This window comes from Lepidochelys olivacea (assembly GCF_965140295.1).
Source record: "Lepidochelys olivacea isolate rLepOli2 genome assembly, chromosome: 11".
NCBI classification, from domain to species: Eukaryota; Metazoa; Chordata; order Testudines; family Cheloniidae; genus Lepidochelys; species Lepidochelys olivacea.
Genome location: NC_140421.1, coordinates 21,040,245 through 21,064,447, shown reverse-complemented (window position 1 = coordinate 21,064,447; position 24,203 = coordinate 21,040,245). Strand labels below are relative to the sequence as shown.

At 40.1% G+C, this 24,203-nt stretch overlaps 1 protein-coding gene across 1 annotated transcript in view; it reads left to right on the top strand.

The window, feature by feature from the left end:
* Window positions 1-725: 725 nt before the first annotated feature.
* Window positions 726-24,203, top strand: part of LOC311528189 (von Willebrand factor D and EGF domain-containing protein-like) — a 284,287-nt gene continuing 260,809 nt past the window's right edge. The window contains 1 exon segment of the mRNA XM_084642898.1: window positions 726-938. Within this exon segment, the coding sequence (XP_084499024.1) occupies window positions 842-938 (97 nt within the window). The 5' untranslated portion in view covers window positions 726-841.

Genomic DNA, 24,203 nt, shown 5'->3' with positions numbered 1-24,203 from the left:
AGTACAATTGACTGTATAAAAATGCTTTCTACAAAACCAACTTCTATAAATTTGACCTAGTTTTGTAGTATAGACATACCCTTAGATAATGTTTCTGTTGATGGGATAATTTCATGAGATACTCATTTTTATAATGGGACGGTAGTCCTAATGTTATAAGGAAAGCACCCCTAATGTACTTCAGTACTGTAGAAACTGAATGTAGGACATACACTCTAAGATAGTGGAAAACACTGAATGGTCACAATTTCAGTTCAGCTTTGGATAAATAAAACCTTAACCTCAAGGAATGCAAAGTTAAAAACAAAACATTTCCACTCTAACAGTATAATGGTTTTGCGTATTTGTCATATAAATGGTTTTGTAGTGCTGATGTTAATCATAACTTCAGTAACTTGCATTTCACATTTTCCCCTTTATGTCCTGCATAAGTGAGTGAGTTTGGTTTGCAACCCTAATTTTCCCAGGGCCACCCCTTCCTGCTGAAAGTTAAAAGTCACAGATCCTGACAATGACTGTACAGACTGCTCCCACCCTCTGTGTGTGTGTGTTGTGTTACAGGGTGTGTAGAGCAGCTGGAGTGTGGGCTGCAGTCTCTGGTGGCTGGTGTGTGTGGCATACATTTTATATATAGCTGAAGGGGTTCTCTCTCAGTTGAAAATACACTGAGCTCTCCTCAGAAGAGAGGGGGTTTTTTTTGTTTTGTTTGTTGGTGTTTTGTAAAAAAAAGGCAGATTTAAACACAAAGGCAAGCTGATGTCTTTTCTTGCAAAGTTTAGTACTTCAAAAGTTAACTTCTGAAAAACTGCTGATGGATGGATAAAACATATCCTTGGACAACATGCAGCAGCCCTCATCTTTCCATCAGCATCTCCTACTTGTTGCTTACATCCTTTGGATTCCCTTGTTGCATCTTTGTACTGGGTCCGCTCCATTAGGTAAGGATTTTGGTACTTTTTAATTGTTTGACAGTGATTTGAGGGATCAGTGTTAATGAATGTTCTAAACTGAGACACGTAACCTGTTTATGTATACTTTTGAGCAACATCTACAGTGATAGAGATATAATTTTAAAGAGTATCCAAAATAGTGTGGAAATGGTATTAAACAATTAACAAGCTAATTTGAAAGTTCACATAGTGAAAGTGATGTTGTAGACCCTGAAGCATGCTTACCAGGCACAGTATTTACTATATATGTGGGATTGGGCATTTTTTTTTGTTTGTTTTCATAATACAAGATAGAGAAAATACAATCCTTCTGAAAATGCTTACTCTGTATTAGAAAATGACACGTACTCATAACTCGTTCCATTAAAGGAAAATATGTAAAAAAACCCAAAGCATAAATTAAGAAAAGTATTTAAAAACAGAATCCATTCCTCCAGGGAGAGAAGTTTGTGCTATATATCAGATAAATGTTATAGTTCAGTTAATTACACATATAACAATACACATTTACATAGTGCCTGGCAATTGTGCTCATAAGTAAATTTTGATGTATTGTACATATTAAATGCAAACTTTGTTTAATGCTGGCATAATATTCCCAATAAGAGGTTACAGATTTTACATACTTTATTTATTCAGTTTTGTTCTAGTTAATCTAGTATAGTAATTAATCTACTGTAGCAATATAACTATGCAGTGAAAATCATGTCAGCCATTATTGAGCTAATAGTGTCTGTCAAACAGAGTATAAAATAATGGGAAAGCCTAGGGCTCAGAACTAAACATTGAGTGTAGTTGTATGCATATCCTATGTGCAATACTTGGTAGCAATCGCCACTTGCTGGAAATAATCACAATATTTTATACAGTTTAATTCAGCTAGGGTTTTTGATGGTTTAAAAAAGTGATTATCAGCCAGTGATCATTAGCTGTATAAAGATAAAACAATTTAAAGCTCTCTTCATTTCAATATCAAAGGGTCACCTAGTAAGGTTTGCAGGACTAAACACAAAGCGACTGACCTTATCTTCTTTATCTTCAAACAATGCTGCTAGTTTCTAAAACCTTTTGAAGGGTTGCCAGTTTTATGGAGTGTAGCAGCTACTTACCTGATAGAAAAGGCTTTTTCATCAAGGGGAAATGACCTTTTAACTCCTGGTAACAAAGTAACTGCTTTTCCACTTTAGTTTTGTTATTGAAGGCAATATGCACAGGCATACTTTTTAAACTGGGAATACAAACCAAAAATTAAGAAATTGTTTGCTGCATTTTAGAGGCAGAGGATCTTTTGTTTTTCCTGTGAACTGCAAATAAATAAAATTGCTCAAAAAAATTTTACATTTTCTGACAGATTGTGCTGTGACATTATAATATTAACAAAGCCATATGCTGTTTACTTTTATACTCTGAATGTAACAAAATTAATTCCATAAGGATTTTGCTGTGAATAAGGAAAGGCTGACCAAATAGCTCTCTGCAGCTGCCTCATTAAGAAAAATAAAAAGTCTGTTACGGAGCAAGGAAGATCTCTCTTTATCATTTTCTTCTGGAATGAAGAAGCCAGGAGTGATTAAAGATACACTCATTCTTATGCTTTACATGGTCCCCCGTGATTGAGAAACATGAAAGGGTTACCTACAATGTTTGTAGCTGTGCTGTAGCAGTTTTTTTAACTAAAGCACCAGATGCAATAATAAAAGCAACTCAGTGACTCATTGGGGTGGGAGGGTTGACACTACCCAGAGTTGTCAAACTTTACTCAGATAAGACTCTAAGTCAGTTAAGCAAAAGAAAATGAAACTTTTCTTAAAAATACCTCTAACAATTTAACCTTAAAATATATAGCTATTTGTAGCATTGGCATCAAGATGAGGTTTTTTCCCCCCTTTAGTTGTTTTTCATGCAATAGGGTGTTTGAAATGTTTGGCAATGTTATATGAGCTTCTTGCAAAGTTACATACATGCACCAAAGTTCATGAAATAAGAGTTAAGTTGTGGCAAGTGAATTGTACAGTACCAAATATATATATATTAATTACTTTAAAAAATAAAAATAATGAGTCTTTAATGTGTATGGGGGCTGGGAGGAGGAAGAAAGGTATGGGAGAAATGAGGAGTAGGTGGAATGGAGAATTGGAATAGAAGAATAGGAAGTGCAGCAGGGAGAAGAAATTTGATTCGCAGAAGAAAGGAACAGTGGCACCACACCCTAAAGAAACAATTTATGAAGGCAAATGAGACCAATCTAGCATATGAAAAGCTACTTGTTCCCGACACTAATCCCACAGACTGGAAAATATCAAAAAAGTTATCTGAAACTTGGCGTGGTTGTTCACACTACAGTGTTGTTTTTTAAGTCAGTCAAAACAGTGCAGCTGTTTGAGAATGGAGAGTGAAAAAAATTACTTTTCCATTATAAAATATTGTGACATTTTTGAACAGCTTTAGAATGTCAGTGGGAGATGCTAGAAATTTGGCAGAGAGACAGTCCTTGACTCACAGATGTGCCTTTTGAAGATCTCATGAAAATTTGTTGTGACCTGTGAGAGTTTTAGAGGTTTACAATATGTATTTGGTGCAAGAGCACTGGATTTTGCAATGTGATCACTTAATGGTCTGCCAATATTCTCTTGGTTCTGCACAGGTGTAGATAGTTCAAAATTCTTAAGCAGCTATTTATTATTACATTACAGTAGTGATCCCAACCAAGATTAGGGCCTTGTAATGAAATGGATGGAGCAGTGCTCCCTTGTTGACCTTCCTCTGCAGCTGTGGGTTTGCCCAGGGGAAGGAAGCATGGAGCCACTATGTTGTATGCAGAACGAGAATGGAGAATGCAGAAGGATAGATAAGACTCATAATTTGGAGGTTGGTGTCCTTCATGACATGCAGCCAAAGTAGCGGGGCATGGTCAGTAACTAAGGTGAAATGACTGCCCAGAAGATAGTATTGGAGTGAGTCCATGACCTACGTCACCACTAATGTCTCTCTTATGACTACAGAAGAGGCCTTCTCCCTTGAGAAAAATTTTCAGCTAAGGTAGAGGTGGAGGTGTTCCTCACCTTCCATCCCCTGAGATAAGGTGGCTCCTAATCCCGCATTGGAGGAATTGGTTTGTAGCAGGAATTCCCTGGTGAAGTTGAAACTGTACAAGACTGGTTCTCAGCAGAGATGGGGCTTAAGGGTTTAAAGGTGTCTTGACAAGCATTGGTCCACTGGATCTTTTGGGGCTATTGTTTTTAAGGAGATCCCTACAAGGGGCCACAATAGTCAAGAAGCTGGGAATAAATTGTTGTTAGTATTATGACAGTCCTAAGAAGCTGTATACCTTTTTCTTTGGAGTTGGCATGGGGCATGACTGGAGGGCTGGACCTTATCCACCAAGGATCACACCTTCTCTTTCCCCAGGCAGATTGTCTCATTTTTGCCCAGGTGGCATTTAGTAGGGGTTTTCCATCAGGACAGCTGCCTTGAGGGACTGGAGTATGGCAGTTACTTGTTTTAGGTGGTTTTCCCAGGTTCGACAGTAGATTATGCTATCATCCAGGTATGCAACAGCATAGCTATTATGGAGCCAGAGGACCTGGTCCATCAATTGGAACATGGCTGGGGCCTCATGTAATCCAAATGAGGTAGTCTGGAATTAAAAAGACCAAAATGGGTGGCAAAGGCCATTTTTCCTTGGGACTCAGGCATGAGGAGGATCTGCCATCAAATACCTGTTGGTCAGATCTAGGGTGGTAATGTACTCTGCCTCACCTAGACATCAAATAATTCATTAATGCATGGTATAGGGTACACATCAAATTTCAATATGGTATTTACTTTCCAGAAATCTATACAAAAATGAATAGTCCGATCAGGCTTAGGGACGGGCACTATTGAGCACTGTTCTCTAAATGATTCCTCAATTACTTGCTGCTCTAGCATCTACTGAAGCTCTTGCTTCTTTTATTCTCTGGGGAAGGGGGTCATGAATTTTCTCTGACTCATTGTCCGGGTTCAGTCTTGGAGTAATGAGAAATTAGAGGGTTCATCCAGATTGCATAGAAAACACCATGGAGAAGGGAGTAATCAACTGCTGGGCCTGGACCATTTGTTCTGGAGTGAGGTTGGTCCTGATTTTGACCATCCCAGGCTTTGAGGTTCCAGTAGTCTATGGGCCCAATTCAGACTTTGGTGGCTAGGGGGCTATCAACAGGCCCTTTCAAGCCTTCCATGGCTTTAGAAGATTCATGAGGTAAATTTGTTGGAGTTTACATCTGTCTGCTGGACATTGTCATTCACAGGCTCCACTCGTCATATCACCTCATAAGGCCCCTGCCAGCAGGCAAACAACTTAAATTCTGCACTGGGAAGTAATAAGAGAAACTGATCCTCAGGTTGAACCCCCTGAAGGTGGGCCCTTTTATTAAAGGCTGCTTTCTGGGTGCTCTGGGCACATAGGAGTTTCTTCTTGGAGAATAAGCTTAAAGCTTTGGGCCTCTCCTGAAGGTCAAGAACGTACTATACCACATTATCCATGCCAGGTGACTGTTCTTTCCACATTTCCCATATGAGGTCCAAAATCCCTTGTGGTTGTCTCCCATAATAATAGCTTTAACTGTAAAAAGTAAATGGTGGATTGTGACACTCCTTTCATTACAAACAGAAGGGGAGGGAGTAATTGGTTCCAATGTCAGATATTCATAGTGATAAAAACTTTAGCATATTCTTTAGGGTCCCATTAAATCATTCCAGCAGCTTGTCTGTTTGGGGATGGTAGACTGATGTTTGGAGGGTCTTTATTTTCAACAGTCAACATAGTTCCTTCATTGTCTGGGACATGTTTGTTCCCTGGTCTACTATAATGTGGAACCTCAGTCTAGGCAAAGATTTTCATCAGTTCAGAAACAATTGCTTTGGCATTCATAGAGCACAGGGATATGACCTTATGATAATGGTTGATGTAGTCCGCAAGTGCCAAAATGTACTGGTAACCTGCAGCACTCTTTTCAAGAGGGCCAATTATGTCCATCCCAATATGATTAAAGGGTACGCTCTCCAGTGGGAGGGGAACCAGTGAAGTTTTCTCCATTGGCTGGGGTGCTGTGAACTAGCCCTCTGGGCAGCAGGCAAAAAAGTTGGGGATGTCCTTTTATATTCCAGGCCAAAAAAAAAAAAAAGTCAGACTAGAATTTGAGCCAGACTAGAATTTTCTCATGAAATGAATGCTGTGGGCCAGCCACATGACCACCTTCTGATGGGATCTGGACACGAGAAGCTGGTTTCAGATTTCCTCAGACTGGCCGTCTCTCTCGAGCTGATAGGGATGATCATGCTGAATCTCAAAATGAGGGAGGACTTTAGCTTGTTGAGGTTCCACCATTTCCCCATTGAAAACTGCCATGTGGACACAGGCCTGGTTCAGCATGTCATCAGTTCTCTGTTCTTCAATTAAGTTGGAGAATTTTGTTAGGATCTCCGACTTGGGTAAGGAAAGGGTCTTCAAGAGTTTTCAGAGGATACTTTACACTGTATACTTTGTACAAAGATTACTACAACAGTATGTAGGGTATGCGCACAGGTACATTCTGTCACAACATCTGCATACATTCCCATGTATGCATTATAGAAGGATGGTACCTGGAGGTGATCCAAGATTGGGATCACAGAGGGACTACACCAGAGTATCCTGAATCCCTGAGACCCACCACTTCTGTCCCATTCACCTTTACAAAGCTAGCCAATGTCACAAGCTTTGGTTGTTGAGCTCAGGCTCCAGCAGTCCAGATTTTCCCAAAGCTGCCCTCCATGAAGGGGTAATCTTGGGACCAGTGCCCAAGATGGCCACTTGAAAAAGTAAATGTCTGAGATTTTGCTGTTGCAATTGGGGAACTTCCCTAGGTCCCCAGAAGGTCCCATCTGCATGAGGTCCCCCTATTTTGGTTTCCATGGTTTTTTCCTTCTTAAGATCAGGTAGATTGGTGGTTTCTCAAACTGGGGCTGAGTCAACAGCTCCAGACCTTTTGTGCAGGAAATCCATGGTCCCCACAATCCATGGGGACTCTGGAGTCTGGGTGACAGGGGAACAGAGGGTCACCCCTCAAGATGTCAGCCTTCATGGCCAGTTTTTTCATTTGGCTGTGACGTTCCTTTGACTCCATCTGGTCCACATGGTCCTTGGCCAGCAGATAGCTCTTCATTAGGTGACTGACATTTGCCATGGTCTTGGGTTCATGGCCTAGGACACAGTCCTTTCCCCTAGGGTGGGAAATATCTGGGTGAAGAGTTCAAGTAGTCATCTTTGCCATCTGGGTTCCTGTCTTCATCTCAGGTCTGAGCCATCTCCAACATGAATTTCATAGCTTTTCGGCAATCATGCAGGACTGTGCTCTGAAAGGATACCATTCTTCCCAGAAATGTTGTGGAGTGTCTCTTATGAGATGTCCAGAGTATCAAAGATGCTGCTGACCTGCATATAATTTCAGACAGTGACAAGGTCTAAAAGCAAGATTAGCTGTTTGCTCAATCCCAGTTAAGTATGGGGCCAGCAAAACTGCCTATTGTTCAAGGGGTCACTGAGCTGCAGGTGCCATTTGCCCCAAAGTTTCAAGGAAGGCCTTGTTGTCGGGCCTCCTCTTTGTACGCCTGACGAGAAAGGGGCTACTGCTGAATCAAGTTTTGCCAATACTGCTATAGTAGGCAGCCATAGTACAGTGATCACCTATTGTACTAGTTGCTGCTATTGGACCATTAGATCATGTATTAAATGGCTGCTGGTGGTTGGCTATTTGCTGGAAGATTTGTTGTTGCTGGTATTGAGTGTTCTGCTCAGCCATCCATTTTAGCAGTGGATCCATAGCCATCCAGCTACAGGGAAGGAGAGACATTTGCTTTAGGGTATCCACCCCTTTTCTTTTCAAGGCTTGACTAGGTCCCTTGCACACGGACTAGGTTATACTTGCATTCTCAACCAAATCTGTAGTGGTTTGCCTAGAGCACAGCTCACCCTGGAGCTTCCTGATGCTCTGACAAGGCCACAATTCTCCTGGCAGAAGTGGGGAGGGAGAGGAAGTCTGTCTCCGGGGGTTCACTAAGGCAGGCTTCAGCCTAACAGCAAATCATCCCTTCAGTCTTACTTCCTTCTGGAATGGGGTGGGGTTGGAGGATCTCATCCCTGAAATGCTTTAAAACAAAAAACAAAGTCAACTCAATACTGGACCATTCCCAGTCTGCCAGTGGGGTGTCCCTGCCCTTTCCCTTCTTCTTAGTCCACATGCAGTCTCTTAACTGAGTGTTGCTCTCTCCTGAAGTCTAACTACTCCTCCCCAGTGGCTGCTCCGGCTAGTACGTTCATCTCTCGGCCAGTAAAGCTTGCTTCAGGCAGAGGCAGAGCTCCATCCTCTTTCCTGAGCCAGGCTCTCTCCTTTTATTCTCCCTCCAGGCTTGGCATTGGCCACAGGTATAGCAGGGTGGGGCTAGCTGGGCCCATAGACTCTCCTAACCCATTCTCTGCTGTTGTGAAGTCTCTTTGTCCCATCACAGGCTCCATTTTACTAAGCACTGTTCATACTTAGCATAAGAGTATTTTGTTGTTCTCTTATTGCTGCATTAGGTAAAATCATGCCTCAGTTTAAAACACTGGCTTCAATGGAGCCAGGATTTACCCTTGTTTTTTCATACTTATCTTCAGAGCTGACCAAAAGCCTATTGAACTGCACAGGAATACTCCTGCTGGCTTTATTTGGCTGTGGATCCGTCTCTTTTCTATATCTTTCCTACCACATCACCTGGGTTGTTATCTATTCAAATTTCACAAATGAAGCAAAGTCAAGCCTAGTCTGACCTTGAATGGAAGACTTCCAATGAAAAACCAAGGATATTGTGAGAAGCATGTTTTATTCTTGATTGGGTTTGGTCTCTATTCCTTTAGAAATAAAGTGAGCTCTGACCCTTTGGGATGCAAAGCACTATTGACCATAGGTTTTATGTTGCCACCTGACAAAGCCCTACTAAAGCTCCCTCTTCTGGACACTTACCGTAGGGACTGGGCCATGGGTGGTGAGACTTAATGATTACAGCCAGGAGCCTGGAACCAAAGTGCTAAGCCAAAGATCAGAGCCAGAGTCAGGAGTCAAGCCAAAGGTTGTTCTGCTTCTGGGAAAATTCCACTCCTTTAAACCTCAGCCCCTTAGAGAAAAATTGGATAAAACTAGTTCTCCTAGCTTCAGCTAACCCATTGTCCTAAGGTGCTTCTGTTTGAGTGGGCAACCATCAAGGTTTAATGACTCTCCCTTGTCCTTCATTTGGGAGATATGTGAGACAGCTCTGACAGCAGACAAGGGATTCCTCATAGACTGAGACTTCAATGATACAACAATTTCATAAAATCCCAAAATTCATAAATTGTACATATATTCCCTAAATTGTCACCTCACCCATCATAATATCATCTTTCAGACTATTAGGTTGGTAACATCAAAACTATAGTTGACTTCATGGATTCTGTCTTTTCTAGTTATCGAAGTTCTACTTGGGGTAGAGCTTCATTTGGACAGGGGGATGGGGCAGGGACGGGGAATACTGGGCTATTTAATTCTGGTTTTGCATAATTTTCTATAGATGATCAGACTTTAGATTTGTCTATTCTCCTCTACAGGTGCATTTAACTAGGAATGCCTTGTTTTTGGCTTAATGTAGCTGGGACATGATCCACAGTTTAAATGAAAGTTATCATCAACTCTAACTTGAGAGAATACATTACTGATTATGTGAGTTAAGGTTCAGATCAAGTCCAAATTCAGCTGAATGTGAATATTGACCATGATCTCTTCATTGTGTGTGTTGCATTGTGTGGTTTGACTAATGCAAAGGCTATTTTTATTCATGGTGAAATGTGAGGAACTACATCAGGTGGAAGAATACTTATTATCTGGCCTTGAAACTGCAGTAAAACCACTTTTGTGCATGAAATTGTATTTATGGTTTTGTTTTGTTTTTTATTTTTAAGATCTTTGTATGTTAAGCTCTTGGGAGATTTGTTTAATTACTATATACTCATTGCTTCTTTCTGACACATATTACTGTGATTATTCTGACACCTATTATGCGGATTGCTGTATTCATAGTCCATGGCATCCATTGGGAACCATGAGGGAATACATTTAATATTGCAGGAAAAACTGATTGCCGCATATGTTCAAGAAAATATATGTACTGTATTCTTTCTGCTGTTTTTATATTAATTGATCAATTGGTGAGTTTCTTACTCCCTTATTTTGTTCATATAGCAACTTCCATGAGTTGGATAGCAATTTATCCGCATGCTTCAATGGTATGATGCATCTCCCAGGGTGACAGGAGCATTTTACAACTCAGCTGTCTCTTGACAACTTGGAGTGTTGACAGTTTCAGAAAATGGTCCCTCATGTAGTGTCTTGTTAACGTCTCATCAACTTAAAGGCTCCTGCTCTACTTCTCATGAACTAGAATATAAATAAGAGGTCAACTTATGTGCTACAAATGTTTATATTAGATAGGGACAGGATAACTAAGCTAGGTTATGGCGTAGTTTCTTCATTTTTGAAATGGCTGAAAACTTCAAATTTTACCTTGTGTATTCAGTATTTTCAGAAATCAAATATATGCCAAAATCTCAGGAAGATCACATGAATGTGACAGGAAGGGCAAGTAATGCTCTAAAATTAATACTGCTATAATGACTTTTAGTTGTAAATTGGGAAAGACAGCTGGGATCTGAAATAGACTTTTGCATTTGGAAGGAAATCCTGCACTATGCTGACTCCTACTTATCCTACTCAGTTTAAGTGCCATGGACTATGAATGATTTGCTGGCCCTTCACCCATCAGAAAGACCATCCACAATGTTCAGGAAAAATGTTGAACATGTTGTGAATGTGTCACTCTAACCTATATCCTGTGTATGGCACCCACTTTGGGTTTCTAATAATCTGTTATGGAAGTTTGCATCCCTGGGCATCCAGATTACTATAGGAAGAAAAAAGAGTAAAGATAGTGTCACATTCTTGCTTAACAACATAATAACTAAATTAAAGTTTAGTTAACAGCTAAAAATATCTGGGAAATGCAAATCCATCATTAGTACCAACTCTCTCATCCCTTCTCTTGGTCAAATGATCAAGTATCTGATTTGCATTGATACTTTCAAAGATTATTTTCAGAAACACCTCATATTTGTGATATTCTGAACATCCCCCTTCATCCTTGTCAGGGTTCCTTCCCCACTCTGAAGTCTAGGGTACAGATGTGGGGACCCACATGAAAGACCCCCTAAGCTTATTCTTACCAGCTTAGGTTAAAGACTTCCCTAAAGTACAAACTTTGCCTTGTCCTTGAACAGTATGCTGCCATCACCAAGCAATTTAAACAAAGAACAGGGAAAGAGACCACTTGGAGAGGTCTTCCCCCGAAATATCCCCCCAAGGCCTACACACCCTTTCCTGGGGAAGGCTTGATAATATCCTCACCAATTGGTACAGGTGAGCACAGACCCAAACCCTGGGATCTTAAGAACAACGAAAAAAAAATCAATCAGGTTCTTAAAAAAAGAATTTTATTTAAAGAAGAGGTAAAAGAATCACCTCTGTAAAATTAGGATGTTAAATACTTTACAGGGTAATCAGATTCAAAACAGAAAATCCCTCTCGGCAAAACCTTAAGTTACAAAAAGACACAAAAACAGGAATACACATTCCCTCCAGCACAGCAAATTTACAAGCCAAAAAACAAAGAAAACCTAATGCATTTTCTAGCTAGATTACTTACTAACTCTACGGGAGTTAGAGAGCTTGCTTCCTTGATCTGTTCCGGGCAAAGGTATCACACAGACAGACAAAAACTCCCCCCCCTCCAGATTTGAAAGTATCTTGTCCCCCCATTGGTCATTTCGGGTCAGGTGCCAGCAAGGTTACCTTAGCTTCTTAACCCTTTACAGGTGAAAGGATTTTGCCTCTGGCCAGGAGGGATTTTATAGCACCTTATACAGAAAGGTGGTTACCCTTCCCCTTGTATTTATGACAGTCCTGTGTTTCTCCAGTCACTTGTGCTATAACCAACTATGGTTGTTGTGTAAAAATTAGTTGACTGACACAACTTCCCTCCAAAAACATAACACAGATTATTTGATTCATCAGGACTATTTTATCATCAGTTCTGTTCTCTTCTTAATGGATTAGAAAAAAAATGATCTTTTGTACTGTTCCTTAACTGTTACTTGTTAAGATTAGCATGCGCAACAAAGACACAGACAGGAAGAAGCCTAATTAATAATTTACTTCAATTTTGTAAGAAGAAAAAGGAAAATGTGAACAAGGCTGTTTATTTCCTAACCCAATGTATTGATGACTCATCTTTCTTGTTTACTGTGTTGATATGTGGAGATTTCATTTTATAAATGCATAATAAGCAGCAATAAACCTAAAAGGTAAAAGAAAGCTTCTTGCTGGTCATGTCAGACTGGTCTTTTCTTTTCCGTTATGTAGCTTTATTATAAGTTATGCTCCCACCTATTTAACATAGAATATCAGGGTTGGAAGGGACCTCAGGAGATCATCTAGGCCAACCCCTGCTCAAAGCAGGACCAATCCCCAGTAGATAAAGATCTATTTACTTTGGCTGAAATTTTCAAAATAAAATAGACATAATACCTAGCTTTTCATCAGTAAATCTCAAAGTGCGTGTAGCAAAGCAACGGCTCACCGGTGCGACGCCTCCTGCTGGTCATCCTGGGAATTAGCTCTCCAGTGTATGGAGTGCCCTCTGCAGGCCAATGTCTCGCTTGCTGCTGGCCCATGTCCCTCCTGGACACCAGTGCCCTTTACCCTGAGGTTCTGCCCCAGCAGTACCCCCACACTCTGGGTCTCCCCTCCCAGGGGAACCCCCAACCCTCTAAACCCACCTTGCCTCAGTGGCTACTGCCAGTCATCATCTAACCCCTGCTCACTGGGGCAGACTGCACTATAATGGCCACTCATCATTGGCAAGGGGTTAGGACCAGCTGCCTATTCCCAGGCTGCCCCTCTGCAGCCCCAGTACCTTTCTAGGCCTTTACCAAGGCCTGCAGCCTGGGGGTTTACCAGGCTGGAGTTCCCCAGCTGCCTTTGCCCTGCAGCCAGATCCTTCTCTCTCCACTGCTAGAGAGAGATTCCTCTGCTTCTGGCCTCCAGCCCTCTTATAAGGGCCAGCTGGGTACTGATTGAGTCGGCCACACCTGTGGCTGCTTTCCCAATCAGCCTCGCCTTTCCCAGACGCAGCTCTCTCCAGGGCTGCTTTAACCTCTTCCCGGCTGGAGTGGGGTGACTACCCCACCTCAGTGCTTTACAAAGAAGGTCATTATCAGTATCTCCATTTTACAGATGGGGAAAATAGCTTACGGGAGTTAGGCACCCAAATCCCATTGAATTCCAATAGGGTTTGGGCTCTTAAGGATCCTTTGAAAATCCCTGCCTTCACTATATAAATAGGGAGCCTCTAATTTTAAATATTTTTCCAGTCCTGGCCTTATCAGGCCTCTGAAAACTTTCCCTATATTATTACCCAGCCTGACAATCCTTTGCCTAGACTTGTCATTTTCACTGATTCTCCTGGTCAAATCTCTGATGAGCAACACTGAATCCTTTTCATGATGAAGGCTGTTGTAGTCTGTGTTATTCCAAGATAGGAATAAAGGATTAAGATGTAACAGGATGCATTTTATTGACCCACTAATATTCTCCTTTCTTACATTGCAAGACAAGACAAGAGGCCAGAGACCTCAGGCATCTGAAAGCACTCAGCCTTTGGCCTGTTACATATGCAATCTCTCTCCCAAAATAATTTCACCACCACTCTCTTCTTTGTCATTGTAATTCCCTTGCAGTGCAAATAGCTTTGACATTAATGGCCTCCACCTCTTCTTCCTTTTTCCCTTCTTGGTGACAATCAAAATTGACATTCTAGTTATGAAAATCATCCACAGGCTTCAGTTATTCCTACTACACCATATTCTCCATCCTTAATTAACATTTCTGTTCAGTTTTCTGATTACCTATACTCCTTGCAAGGGTGTGTAGTCACGTTAGCTCATTAATATACTTCTGACAATATTATTCATCTTCTGTTTCAAAACAACTCCATCTTCTGTCTCAAGGCTGAGCTTGCAGAGTGCCTACTGAGAATGCTAAGCAGCCTCATTAAATGGCAGAAAGAATTAGGATGGGGAGGGGGAGGACCAGGAAATCCAGATCTGTTAAGCCTTTTGTAAATCAGAAAGATTCTAGATGCAGAAGCTTTCATAACACCAAACAACTCCAACTCAGGAAATCTTTTGCAGCTCAGAAAGATGCTACAGAAACCAGATGCACTATAGTGTTTGTAAATACAAACCTTGGCGGGGGAAAAAACCCCTTTATTTTCTACTTTTTTAAAGATCCTCACATCAGGGGGCTTTATTTTGTTTTCTTTAATGAATCTGGGTAAGAAATTCTTCATGGGTGGCTAATCATGGTCCGTGTGAGGAATCTTTGCGTAATTGTTGGTCTTTGACCTATGGATCTTGGATTTAAATCCCTGCAGCCATTCAGGGAGTGAAGGTTTGTTTGTTCCAGCTTCAGACAGAGGCCCTGATTTTGCAAAACATTATGCATGTGCTTAACTTTTACATATGTGAATAGTCTCCTTGCCTTCATTGGAACTAGTCACATGCATGAAACTAGGCATTTGCGTGAGTATTTGCAAGATTGCCACCAGATAGTGTAGATGGCTGTACGTGTAGAGCATCCTAGAATGTATCAGTCTGTGGCATCACTAATACTATTAGTCTCATTCACTATTGGTACCAGTACTGCTATTGAATCATACGCATGGAAAGGGCTCAGAAAATGATGGTGCTCACGTAGCATGTACAGTCCTGTACAAAGCAATCCATTGCCTTGGATTTTTTTTCTGAAATTGATTAGAAATTTGTTGATTCTAAGTCCAGAAGGGACTATTGTAATAATCTTTACAGAACATTGGACTTCCCTGAATTAATTGGTACTTTCACTCCAATGGCTACGTCAAACTAGAGGGCTTTTTGTTTTTAAGAAGAAATGAGTAGGTTAAAGGGGTGGGGGCATGGTAGAGTCATAGAATCATAGAATATCAGGGTTGGAAGGGACCTCAGGAGGTCATTTAGTCCAACCCCCTGATCAAAGCAGGACCAATGCTCAACTAAATCATCCCAGCCAGGGCTTTGTCAAGCCTGACCTTAAAAATATCTAAGGAAGGAGATTCCACCACCTCCCTAGGTAACGCATTCCAGTGTTTCACCACCCTCCTAGTGAAAAAGTTTTTCCTAATATCCAACCTAAACCTCCCCCACTGCAACTTGAGACCATTACTCCTTGTTCTGTCATCTGCTACCACTCAGAACAGTCTAGATCCATCCTTTTTGGAACCCCCTTTCAGGTAGTTGAAAGCAGCTATATAATCCCCCCTCATTCTTCTCTTCCGCAGACTAAACAATCCCAGTTCCCCAGCCTCTCCTCATAAGTCATGTGTTCCAGTCCCCTAATCATTTTTGTTGCCCTCCGCTGGACTCTTTCCAATTTTTCCACATCCTTCTTGTAGTGTGGGGCCCAAAACTGGACACAGTACTCCAGATGAGGCCTCACCAATGTCAAATAGGGGGGAACGATCACGTCCCTCGATCTGCTGGCAATGCCCCTACTTATACATCCCCTGGTACTCCAGGGCAATAACGGCATTGCTTGTTTCTGAGTCACTGACAACTCAGAAGCAAGTTATCTTGAATGGTTATTGATCAATGTTCTAACAGTTCAAGCACAAGATAGGATACTAGTTGGTGTCTGCTTCAGATCACCAAATCACACTATATAACAGGATGCCAGTTCCTTAAAGACCTACCAATAATGTCCAGGGGAGGAAACTGTGTTACAAAGGAGCACTTCAATCTCAGTGACATATGCTGGAAGAATGGGGAAACAATTGTTGTTTCTTACCATATGCACAGTATTAATCTGGGATTCATATGAGTTGAGTGAGCAGGGTTTGACCCTTCCCTCTGAGTCAGTACTGAAGCCATGACTGCTGAGGCTGCAGAATTTTAGATGAGGAGGAAGAACAAGATTCTGGTTACATATGGTCTTTTGTGCTGTTTTCAAGAGCATGGGTTTATTCCTGCTCATAATTTCGACTTCATTTCCTATCCTAAACCATTCTTTAGTGTTGAAATGTGCTGTTAAACAGCTGCTGTGTTTTTCCATTTCTGGTAGAAATGATCCTTCCATATAGTTTGTGTGCATTCTTGCGTCCATTGGTATGAAAGGCACTATATATATTCAAGATCAATGTCCTAAGGTTTTTCATTAACTTTAAAATATACACATTGAGAAAAAACACCTATGCCAGTTTTAGTTACCCTTTGGAAACAAGAAAGGACAAAGCACTGAAGAACATGCATTTACGTGGATGGTATGGGGAACCTAATAGACAACCTAATAGAGAACAAGTAGGTCTTTTCCATCTTTCATTTCAGAATAAATTAAGGCTAGCATCTCTGTAAAAACTGACCTCTCCTAGGAAAGGTTATGCCTAGGAAAGGATATCCTCAAGCGGGGAGAAAATCCTGGAATAAGTAATTTTTTTAGTTTAATTTGTGCTGGTTAACTTGTTCTTACTTTTTAAAAGTCAAATTGGCCATTGACAGTGTATTCAAATGGAAATTTCGCTTTAGCTCAGTTCTAGGTATTAGTAATATAATAAAAGGAGAGAGACTATAGTTGCTCTGTCTATACAGCTTAATCGTACTGGGTCAAATTCATCCTAGGATAAATCCAGTTAGGTCACTGGAGTTACACTAGGGGTGAACTTGGTCCTTTCTCTGAAAGTGTATCAAAATATACTTTTTCATTCCCTGAGAAGATATCCTTTCACATATCCTTAGATACATCTCTTATCACCTCATTCAACATGTTTTATAAACTTTATAGGCAGAAATTTGGAACAAATTCTGAGAAATACCAGTCTATAATTCCATAAATTATAGACATCTCAAGTATGCAGTGAGTTCTCACAAAAAGAAATTCATGACTGTCCTGTTTTGGCCCAGCTGAAAAATTAAAATTCACAGATTGAAGTTGATACAGCAGCAGATGTTCTATTACTGATTACTGAACCAAAAGAGCTAAATGTCTTAGTTTTCCTTGAGCTAAAATTTCAAAGTCAAATTAAGAATTTAACAGTATAAGGCAATCCTGTCAGAACTAGAATATAGATAACAGCTATTCTGATTTTTTTTACACTGCCCTTATACAATATCATCATTTTAAGTACTGACCAATTCTTGACCATCTCTAGAAAAATTGCTTGTATTTTGATTTTTGAAAGCCAAATTGTCACCAAAGCTAGATACATTGAAAAGTAGGACATTTCGCTACGAAGAAAATTTGGGATTAAATAGACATCACTGCTCCTCCTCTCTGGTGACTCTTGCTGCTCTTTTCTGTGAGTGGAAAAGTGAAAACAAAAAGTTATCTGATGTCTGAACCCTAGATAATATTGCTGGAAGGTTTTATTAGTTTCACTTTGCTGCTAGCACGCAATGCAAGAAAGCAGAAAAAATATGCCAGCATTCTGTAAATATACAGAATATTCTGTAAAAAATATACCAATGTATATTTGTTCATTTGAAAACTTGGTGAGGCTGCAAAGGAATTATCAAACTAACATCACTAGAAATCAGAAAATTAGTAGCATAGAATAGCATATGTAGTTTCCTCAAGATGTTGAAGCCTTTTAATTAATGTAGGGAACAAAGCACAACCAGAGATTGATTGATTATTGCAATTGTAATATTATTTATTGGGGTGCAACATGCACTTGTCACAGATAGCAGGTTCTTTTTCAGGTGGCTATTTAGAGTTAATTATGAAAATTGATGAAACACACATAGAAACTTATGGGCTGTAGTTACTATAGATAAATAGAGTTGAAGTCATAGGAAAACATACATAAGTATAAGAATAAGATAAATACAGCAGAGTGGTTTCCTGCATTGTTTATACTTACAAACTCGCTTTGCGCATACTTACAACAGTATGGAGACCATTTCAGTACAAAGACAGATGGAAAAATAAGTGAAGGGAGGCACTGATTCAGTTTATGCCATCTCCAGGACTGAACGCAGCTGAAAAGAGGGAACTACATTGGATTCCTTATACCCCTTCTTTATCATATACACAAATATATTTTATCAATTTCTGGCTGTAACAAGATTAATACTTCCCATTAGCCATGCATGGCATTCTGCCTTTCCATAACTATGCCTTTAATCATGAATATTAATAAACCACATCACACATTTCTTAATAGTTCCTATCCGTTATCACAGTCCATCTGCCTAGTTAACAGGTTGCTAAAGCCCCCCCCAAAACTCCCTTCTTGTGGAATGCTGTGATGCACTGTACTTTTTGTGGTTACTTGGTTGTCTCTTGAAATGAAAGTGCAGAATTTGTGACCTGGAGTTATCTGCTTGGGCCTACTAGCTTTTAGCTTAATTATGTGTGCTCTCTTACTTGGTGTTACAACTTTCATAACTTCCATTAAGCATGTTTAAGTAAAGGAATTATAAGTTACCCCAACCTATAAGCCCTCCAAGATCAAGTCAGGGGTCAATAGTCAATAGTGCTGACCAACTGCAGTCATTCCTTTATGTTTCACATAACACTTCAAATTTACAATAACTCTGCGGAAGCTTCAAATTGAAACTTCTTGTCTTACCAATGTGTTTCTTTACTCTACCTTGCATTTGCTGTTTTGTTTTTACAGGGATGCTTGCAAGTTCCTGGCTGCTCCTATTGAGTTTTTTATGTCTCTTTAAAAAATAGTGTTGAAGTGTCTATAAGGAATGCCACAGACTTGCCAAAAGCTAAGAAATCAAGGTTAATTCAGGCTACAAACACTGAAACAGGGATAGAGTGGAATTAAGTTTCAGGGATCACTGCAAACAGCAATCATTCTGGTATATGGAACAAAAATTACTTTCAATATCCATTTCATACTGCTGCTTGTGTGTTTGCCCCTTGCTTACACTGACTAATGGGGCATTTAGTTGCAAGGATTAGTCTGTAGAACAATATGTAATTTCAAAATGGAGATTTTTCTTCTATACATATGTTCACTTTTTATCATATGCACTTTCTTGTATTAGTAAAGATTATGATTAACCAATCAATTGGAAGCCTTCAGCTGACAGTTGTCCTTTTCCTGAAACTGTACATCAGATGGGCCTGGTTGTATGAGAGTTCAGTAGCATGTTTTAGGATTTTAAACCAATTTCATTCCACCTTTCTTTAACTAATAATAATCGTAGCACTGTGAATGAGCTACATCTAATATTTCATTTTTTGCCCCATTCAAACATCTGATTTTTATACTAATACCAAAAACATGCTGCTCGTGTCCTTAATACTAAGACATATTTTGTTCCATTCCATCCGTGTACCTCCATTGATTTCAACAGGGTTGTACAAGGAAAACAGAGTGTAGAATTTGGCATATTGTTTCACTTTCCCAGCCTCCCCTGATAATCTAAGGCTCAGAAATGAACATTTTAATTAAAATATTTGAGAATGACATCACAGATATATGGAATTCATACTGCATATTGTCCCACCGCTTCCCCCAAATAAATTTATTGAGAAATACTTCTCATGATATGAATAGATAGATTGTTGAGGTGAGCAAAGAGGAGACAAGATAAATTCTGGAGTGATTATACCATACAGGAGAAATAACCTGAGTTTTTATGAAGCTGGTTTCTTTTATATTTCTGCAGTTGACCCAAACACACATTCTTTGGTTTTTAATCTTTCTTCTTCTTTTTTTTTTTTAAGCGTGAGACAACTGTTGCTTGCCTTACTTCCACAAAAAGTCAATTGGCCACATTCAAGTCAATAAGAATATGCACAGGAGAAAGGCAAGCAGAGTTTGCCCTTATAACAAGATGAATAAAATAGCAAAAATATGTTCTTTATCACCATAATTCACTCCTGTTTTGGTTGTTATGGTTTTCAATGAGCAAAACAATCCATCATACTTGAACTTCATGTACATCTCTGAAGCTAACAGCGAGCACAAGTCAATTTTTAATTAAGATATTTTTATAAAACCTACCATTTATATTTTTCATTTGGGAATAGACTTTGAACAGCATGTCATCTACATAATTTATGTAAATTCAAGTGACCCTTAAATCAGAAATCTGACTGAATTTCACAGTGAAACATAAAAATAACCTGTGACATCACTGAGCACCCAGAATAGCTTGAAGTGTGATAAACAATGGAAAATTTCAGCATTGTTACAAGCCAGTGTAATCTTACCCTTTTAAATAAATTACCCATTCTATTTAGAATGCCTCTATAAGGTCATGGATTTGGAGCAGAAAGAAAACAGGTTTGACAGGTTAACTTATTTGTAATATAGATTAAAATATTTTAATCTAAAACATTTTAAAGACAGCAATCAACCCCCACTCCAAAATTATGGAGTTCAGCAGTGTCGCCCTCATTCTGGACTTGTCCTCCGTTAGGTCCCCATCCTGTTCCCACTGAAGTCAATGGCAAGACTCCTATTGGCGTTAATGAAGGCAGGATCTGTGGGGAGGGGTGAAAGTAAGTTCCAGCTGTACAGAGGAGCTATTGATTCGCCCTTGGCAGCATTAACTCCTAGTGGCAATTTCCAGTGGTTTAAGGAAAACCTACTGTGTAAAGTGTCTACTCCCGAGCATTTCCTTGCAGAGTTACCATGGTGGTGGCTCCAGACTCACAAGGAGGGGAGAAGCATGTCACTGAGCCAGTGATCCCCTGCTTTAGGGTCCTGGGGGAGGGAGGAGTATGATCCCTTCATTTTACTATTCTTTGCTTTCCTGTGCATGCCTAAGCAAAGTCTCCCCCAGACTCCTCCTGTCTAACTAGGTAAAGTCCGTTTTTATGTCTTTTCTTTAGCTGTCTGATGCCACTCGGCCTTAAAAGCTCCCTCTTCTTCCCAGCTGTTCCTAATCTTTCCTCTCTCCTTCATGGCCATTTCAGTCCTCTCTAGTTGCTATCCATCCACACACACAGCAGTCTAGGTCTTTCCTCATCTGTTGTGAACTATTCTTGTGTCCTCTTTGGCTGTGTGCATGGATATCATACACACATGTATGGATATTATGCTATTATGTTTCGAAGATGAAGGGAAGGAGAGTGGCATAAGGGAGGAGGATGGTCTTGTAGGTAAAACACGGGATTGGGAGTCAGGGGAGCTGTGTGTGAACTCAGACCAGTCACTTAACCTCTGTGCCTGTCAAGGTTCCTCCCCCACTCTGAACTCTAGGGTACAGATGTGGGGACCTGCATGAAAAACCTCCTAAGCTTATCTTTACCAGCTTAGGTCAAAACTTCCCCAAGGTACAAAATATTACACCCGTTATCCTTGGACTGGCCGCTACCACCACCAAACTAATACTGGTTACTGGGGAAGAGCTGTTTGGACGCGTCCTTCCCCCCAAAATACTTCCCAAAACCTTGCACCCCACTTCCTGGACAAGGTTTGGTAAAAAGCCTCACCAATTTGCATAGGTGACCACAGACCCAAACCCTTGGATCTGAGAACAATGAAAAAACATTCAGTTTTTTACAAGAAGACTTTTAATAAAAAATAGAAGTAAATAGAAATAAAGAAATCCCCCCTGTAAAATCGGGATGGTAGATATCTTACAGGGTAATTAGATTCAAAAACATAGAGAACCCCTCTAGGCAAAACCTTAAGTTACAAAAAAGATACACAGACAGAAATAGTTATTCTATTCAGCACAATTCTTTTCTCAGCCTTTTAAAGAAATCATAATCTAACACATACCTAGCTAGATTACTTACTAAAAGTTCTAAGGCTCCATTCCTGGTCTATCCCTGGCAGAAACCAGCATACAGACAGACACAGACCCTTTGTTTCTCTCCCTCCTCCCAGCTTTTGAAAGTATCTTGTCTCCTCATTGGTCATTTTGGTCAGGTGCCAGCGAGGTTACCTTTAGCTTCTTAACCCTTTACAGGTGAGAGGAGCTTTCCCCTGGCCAGGAGGGATTTCAAAGGGGTTTACCCTTCCCTTTATATTTATGACAGTGCCTCAGTATTCCTGCATGTAAAATGGGGATAATATTATTACCTATATCACAGTCTAAATTTATTAATGCTTATAAAATACTTGGGGCTACAGACAGGTGTTACTGAAGTGCAAAGTATTATTGTTAGTCAGTGTCCAAAATAATTTCTGGGCTTCTCTTCCTCCTTCTGACTGCAACAGACCCAGACATGTCTAGCCTCCCTGTGTACCTGTGACTCTTCTTCCATCTCATAAGAATTTATATTGAATACAAGCAGGGAACAGGAGACCTGTTTAGCATCGTTAGAAACTTTGCTGGAGGTTTATTGCATTGTAGGGCAGTATAACATCCTGAGTTTAGGGATGGGGGCTGACCTGTTCTTGAAACCTGTTCATCTCTGCTAAACTGTGTGCAGTTCCCTGCTTCTTATCACTACTCCTGGCCTCTTGTCTGTTTGTCTGAGATGCTTCAATTGTCTCTTGTCTCAATATACACAGTAACATGTATAAGCTGATCTTTATTTAATTTATATTGCTAAAATTTCAGATTTTCTTCTCCACGTTAAAAAGGGAAAAAACAATTCACTAACAAATATACATCTCTCTTTATACTTCCCATAATAATCTCTGCACACGGTACCTATGACTTTCCATAATAAGAAATAAGAGTTTTCATTACACATTCATAAAGTCCTCCAAAGACCAGGGAAAAAACAGGCTATAAGCATAATAAATCCAGTTTAATTTATTCATAGTAGGAGTCTATGGATCAGACTTTCTACACTCCAGAATATTTATTATAAGATGGTGAGTGAATAAATCCTAAACAATAATTCTGTGATTGATGTTAAAAACTATTATCAATTGTTATTTTAACAATTTATCAAACAGTAAAATGTTAAACATATTAGGTGGCCTTTAGCCATTAAATCAAACCTGTGAGAAGTAATGGCGAGGCTAGTAATGGCTAAAAAGAGAAAATATTTAAAAACTTTTAGAAGTTCCCCAGTCTCCTGAACCTTCCAGTTTAACTACCTCAACTGAAGTTGTGATGAGATATGTTTCTGAAATAAATGTGTGTGTATGTATGTATGTAATTCTTATTAGCTCATTTCCATGTTCAATATCTGAAACATTACAAGGTGTTAAATCCTAAAATGGAGTTGTGACGGCCAAGCAAAGATAACTGGAGGCATCCTGTCTGAGCAGGACATAAGGAGGTAGAATGCCTCAGGCAGGGCTAGGTCCTGACTAGATGTGATGGGAAGAAGCATGTGTGCGGGAAAACTCCCTGTGCTCACTTAGCCCCATTCCTAGGGCACCTCTGCAGGACCAGCCACCATTTAGTTCTTTGTTTATAAATTAAAGCTCACAGTAACCAGGAACATGCTACAGCTCTGGAAAATAAAGAGGACTGGCCTGATTTACTCTCACTTATGCTAACCTACATCCAAGGTAGCTCCAATTACTTTGATTGATTACTAATGTTTGGCATAGCCCGACTATCATGAAGCTACCATTTCTATGTGAACAGGACTAAAACAGTTAGTAAATGACAATGCCCCCAAAAATATACAATAGACAGCCCCAAAGACCATCAATTGCTGTGTCACATTCAGTGGAAGCTACTACAGACAGAAAGAAAAGGAGTACTTGTGGCACCTTAGAGACTAACCAATTTATTTGAGCATAAGCTTTCGTGAGCTACAGCTCACTTCATCAGATGCATAATGTGGAAAGTGTAGAAGATCTTTTTATATACACACAAAGCATGAAAAAATACCTCCTCCCACCCCACTCTCCTGCTGGTAATAGCTTATCTAAAGTGATCACTCTCCTTACAATGTGTATGATAATCAAGTTGGGCCATTTCCAGCACAGATCCAGGTTTTCTCACCCCCCCCCCCCAGACTCCAGTGAGAAACTGTTGAATTGGAATTCATTTGCAAATTTGATACCATTAATTTAGGCTTGAATAGAGACTGGGAGTGGCTAAATCATTATGCAAGGTAACCTATTTCCCCTTGTTTTTTCCTACCCCTTCCCCCCTCAGACGTTCTTGTTAAACCCTGGATTTATGCTGGAAATGGCCCACCTTGATTATCAGAC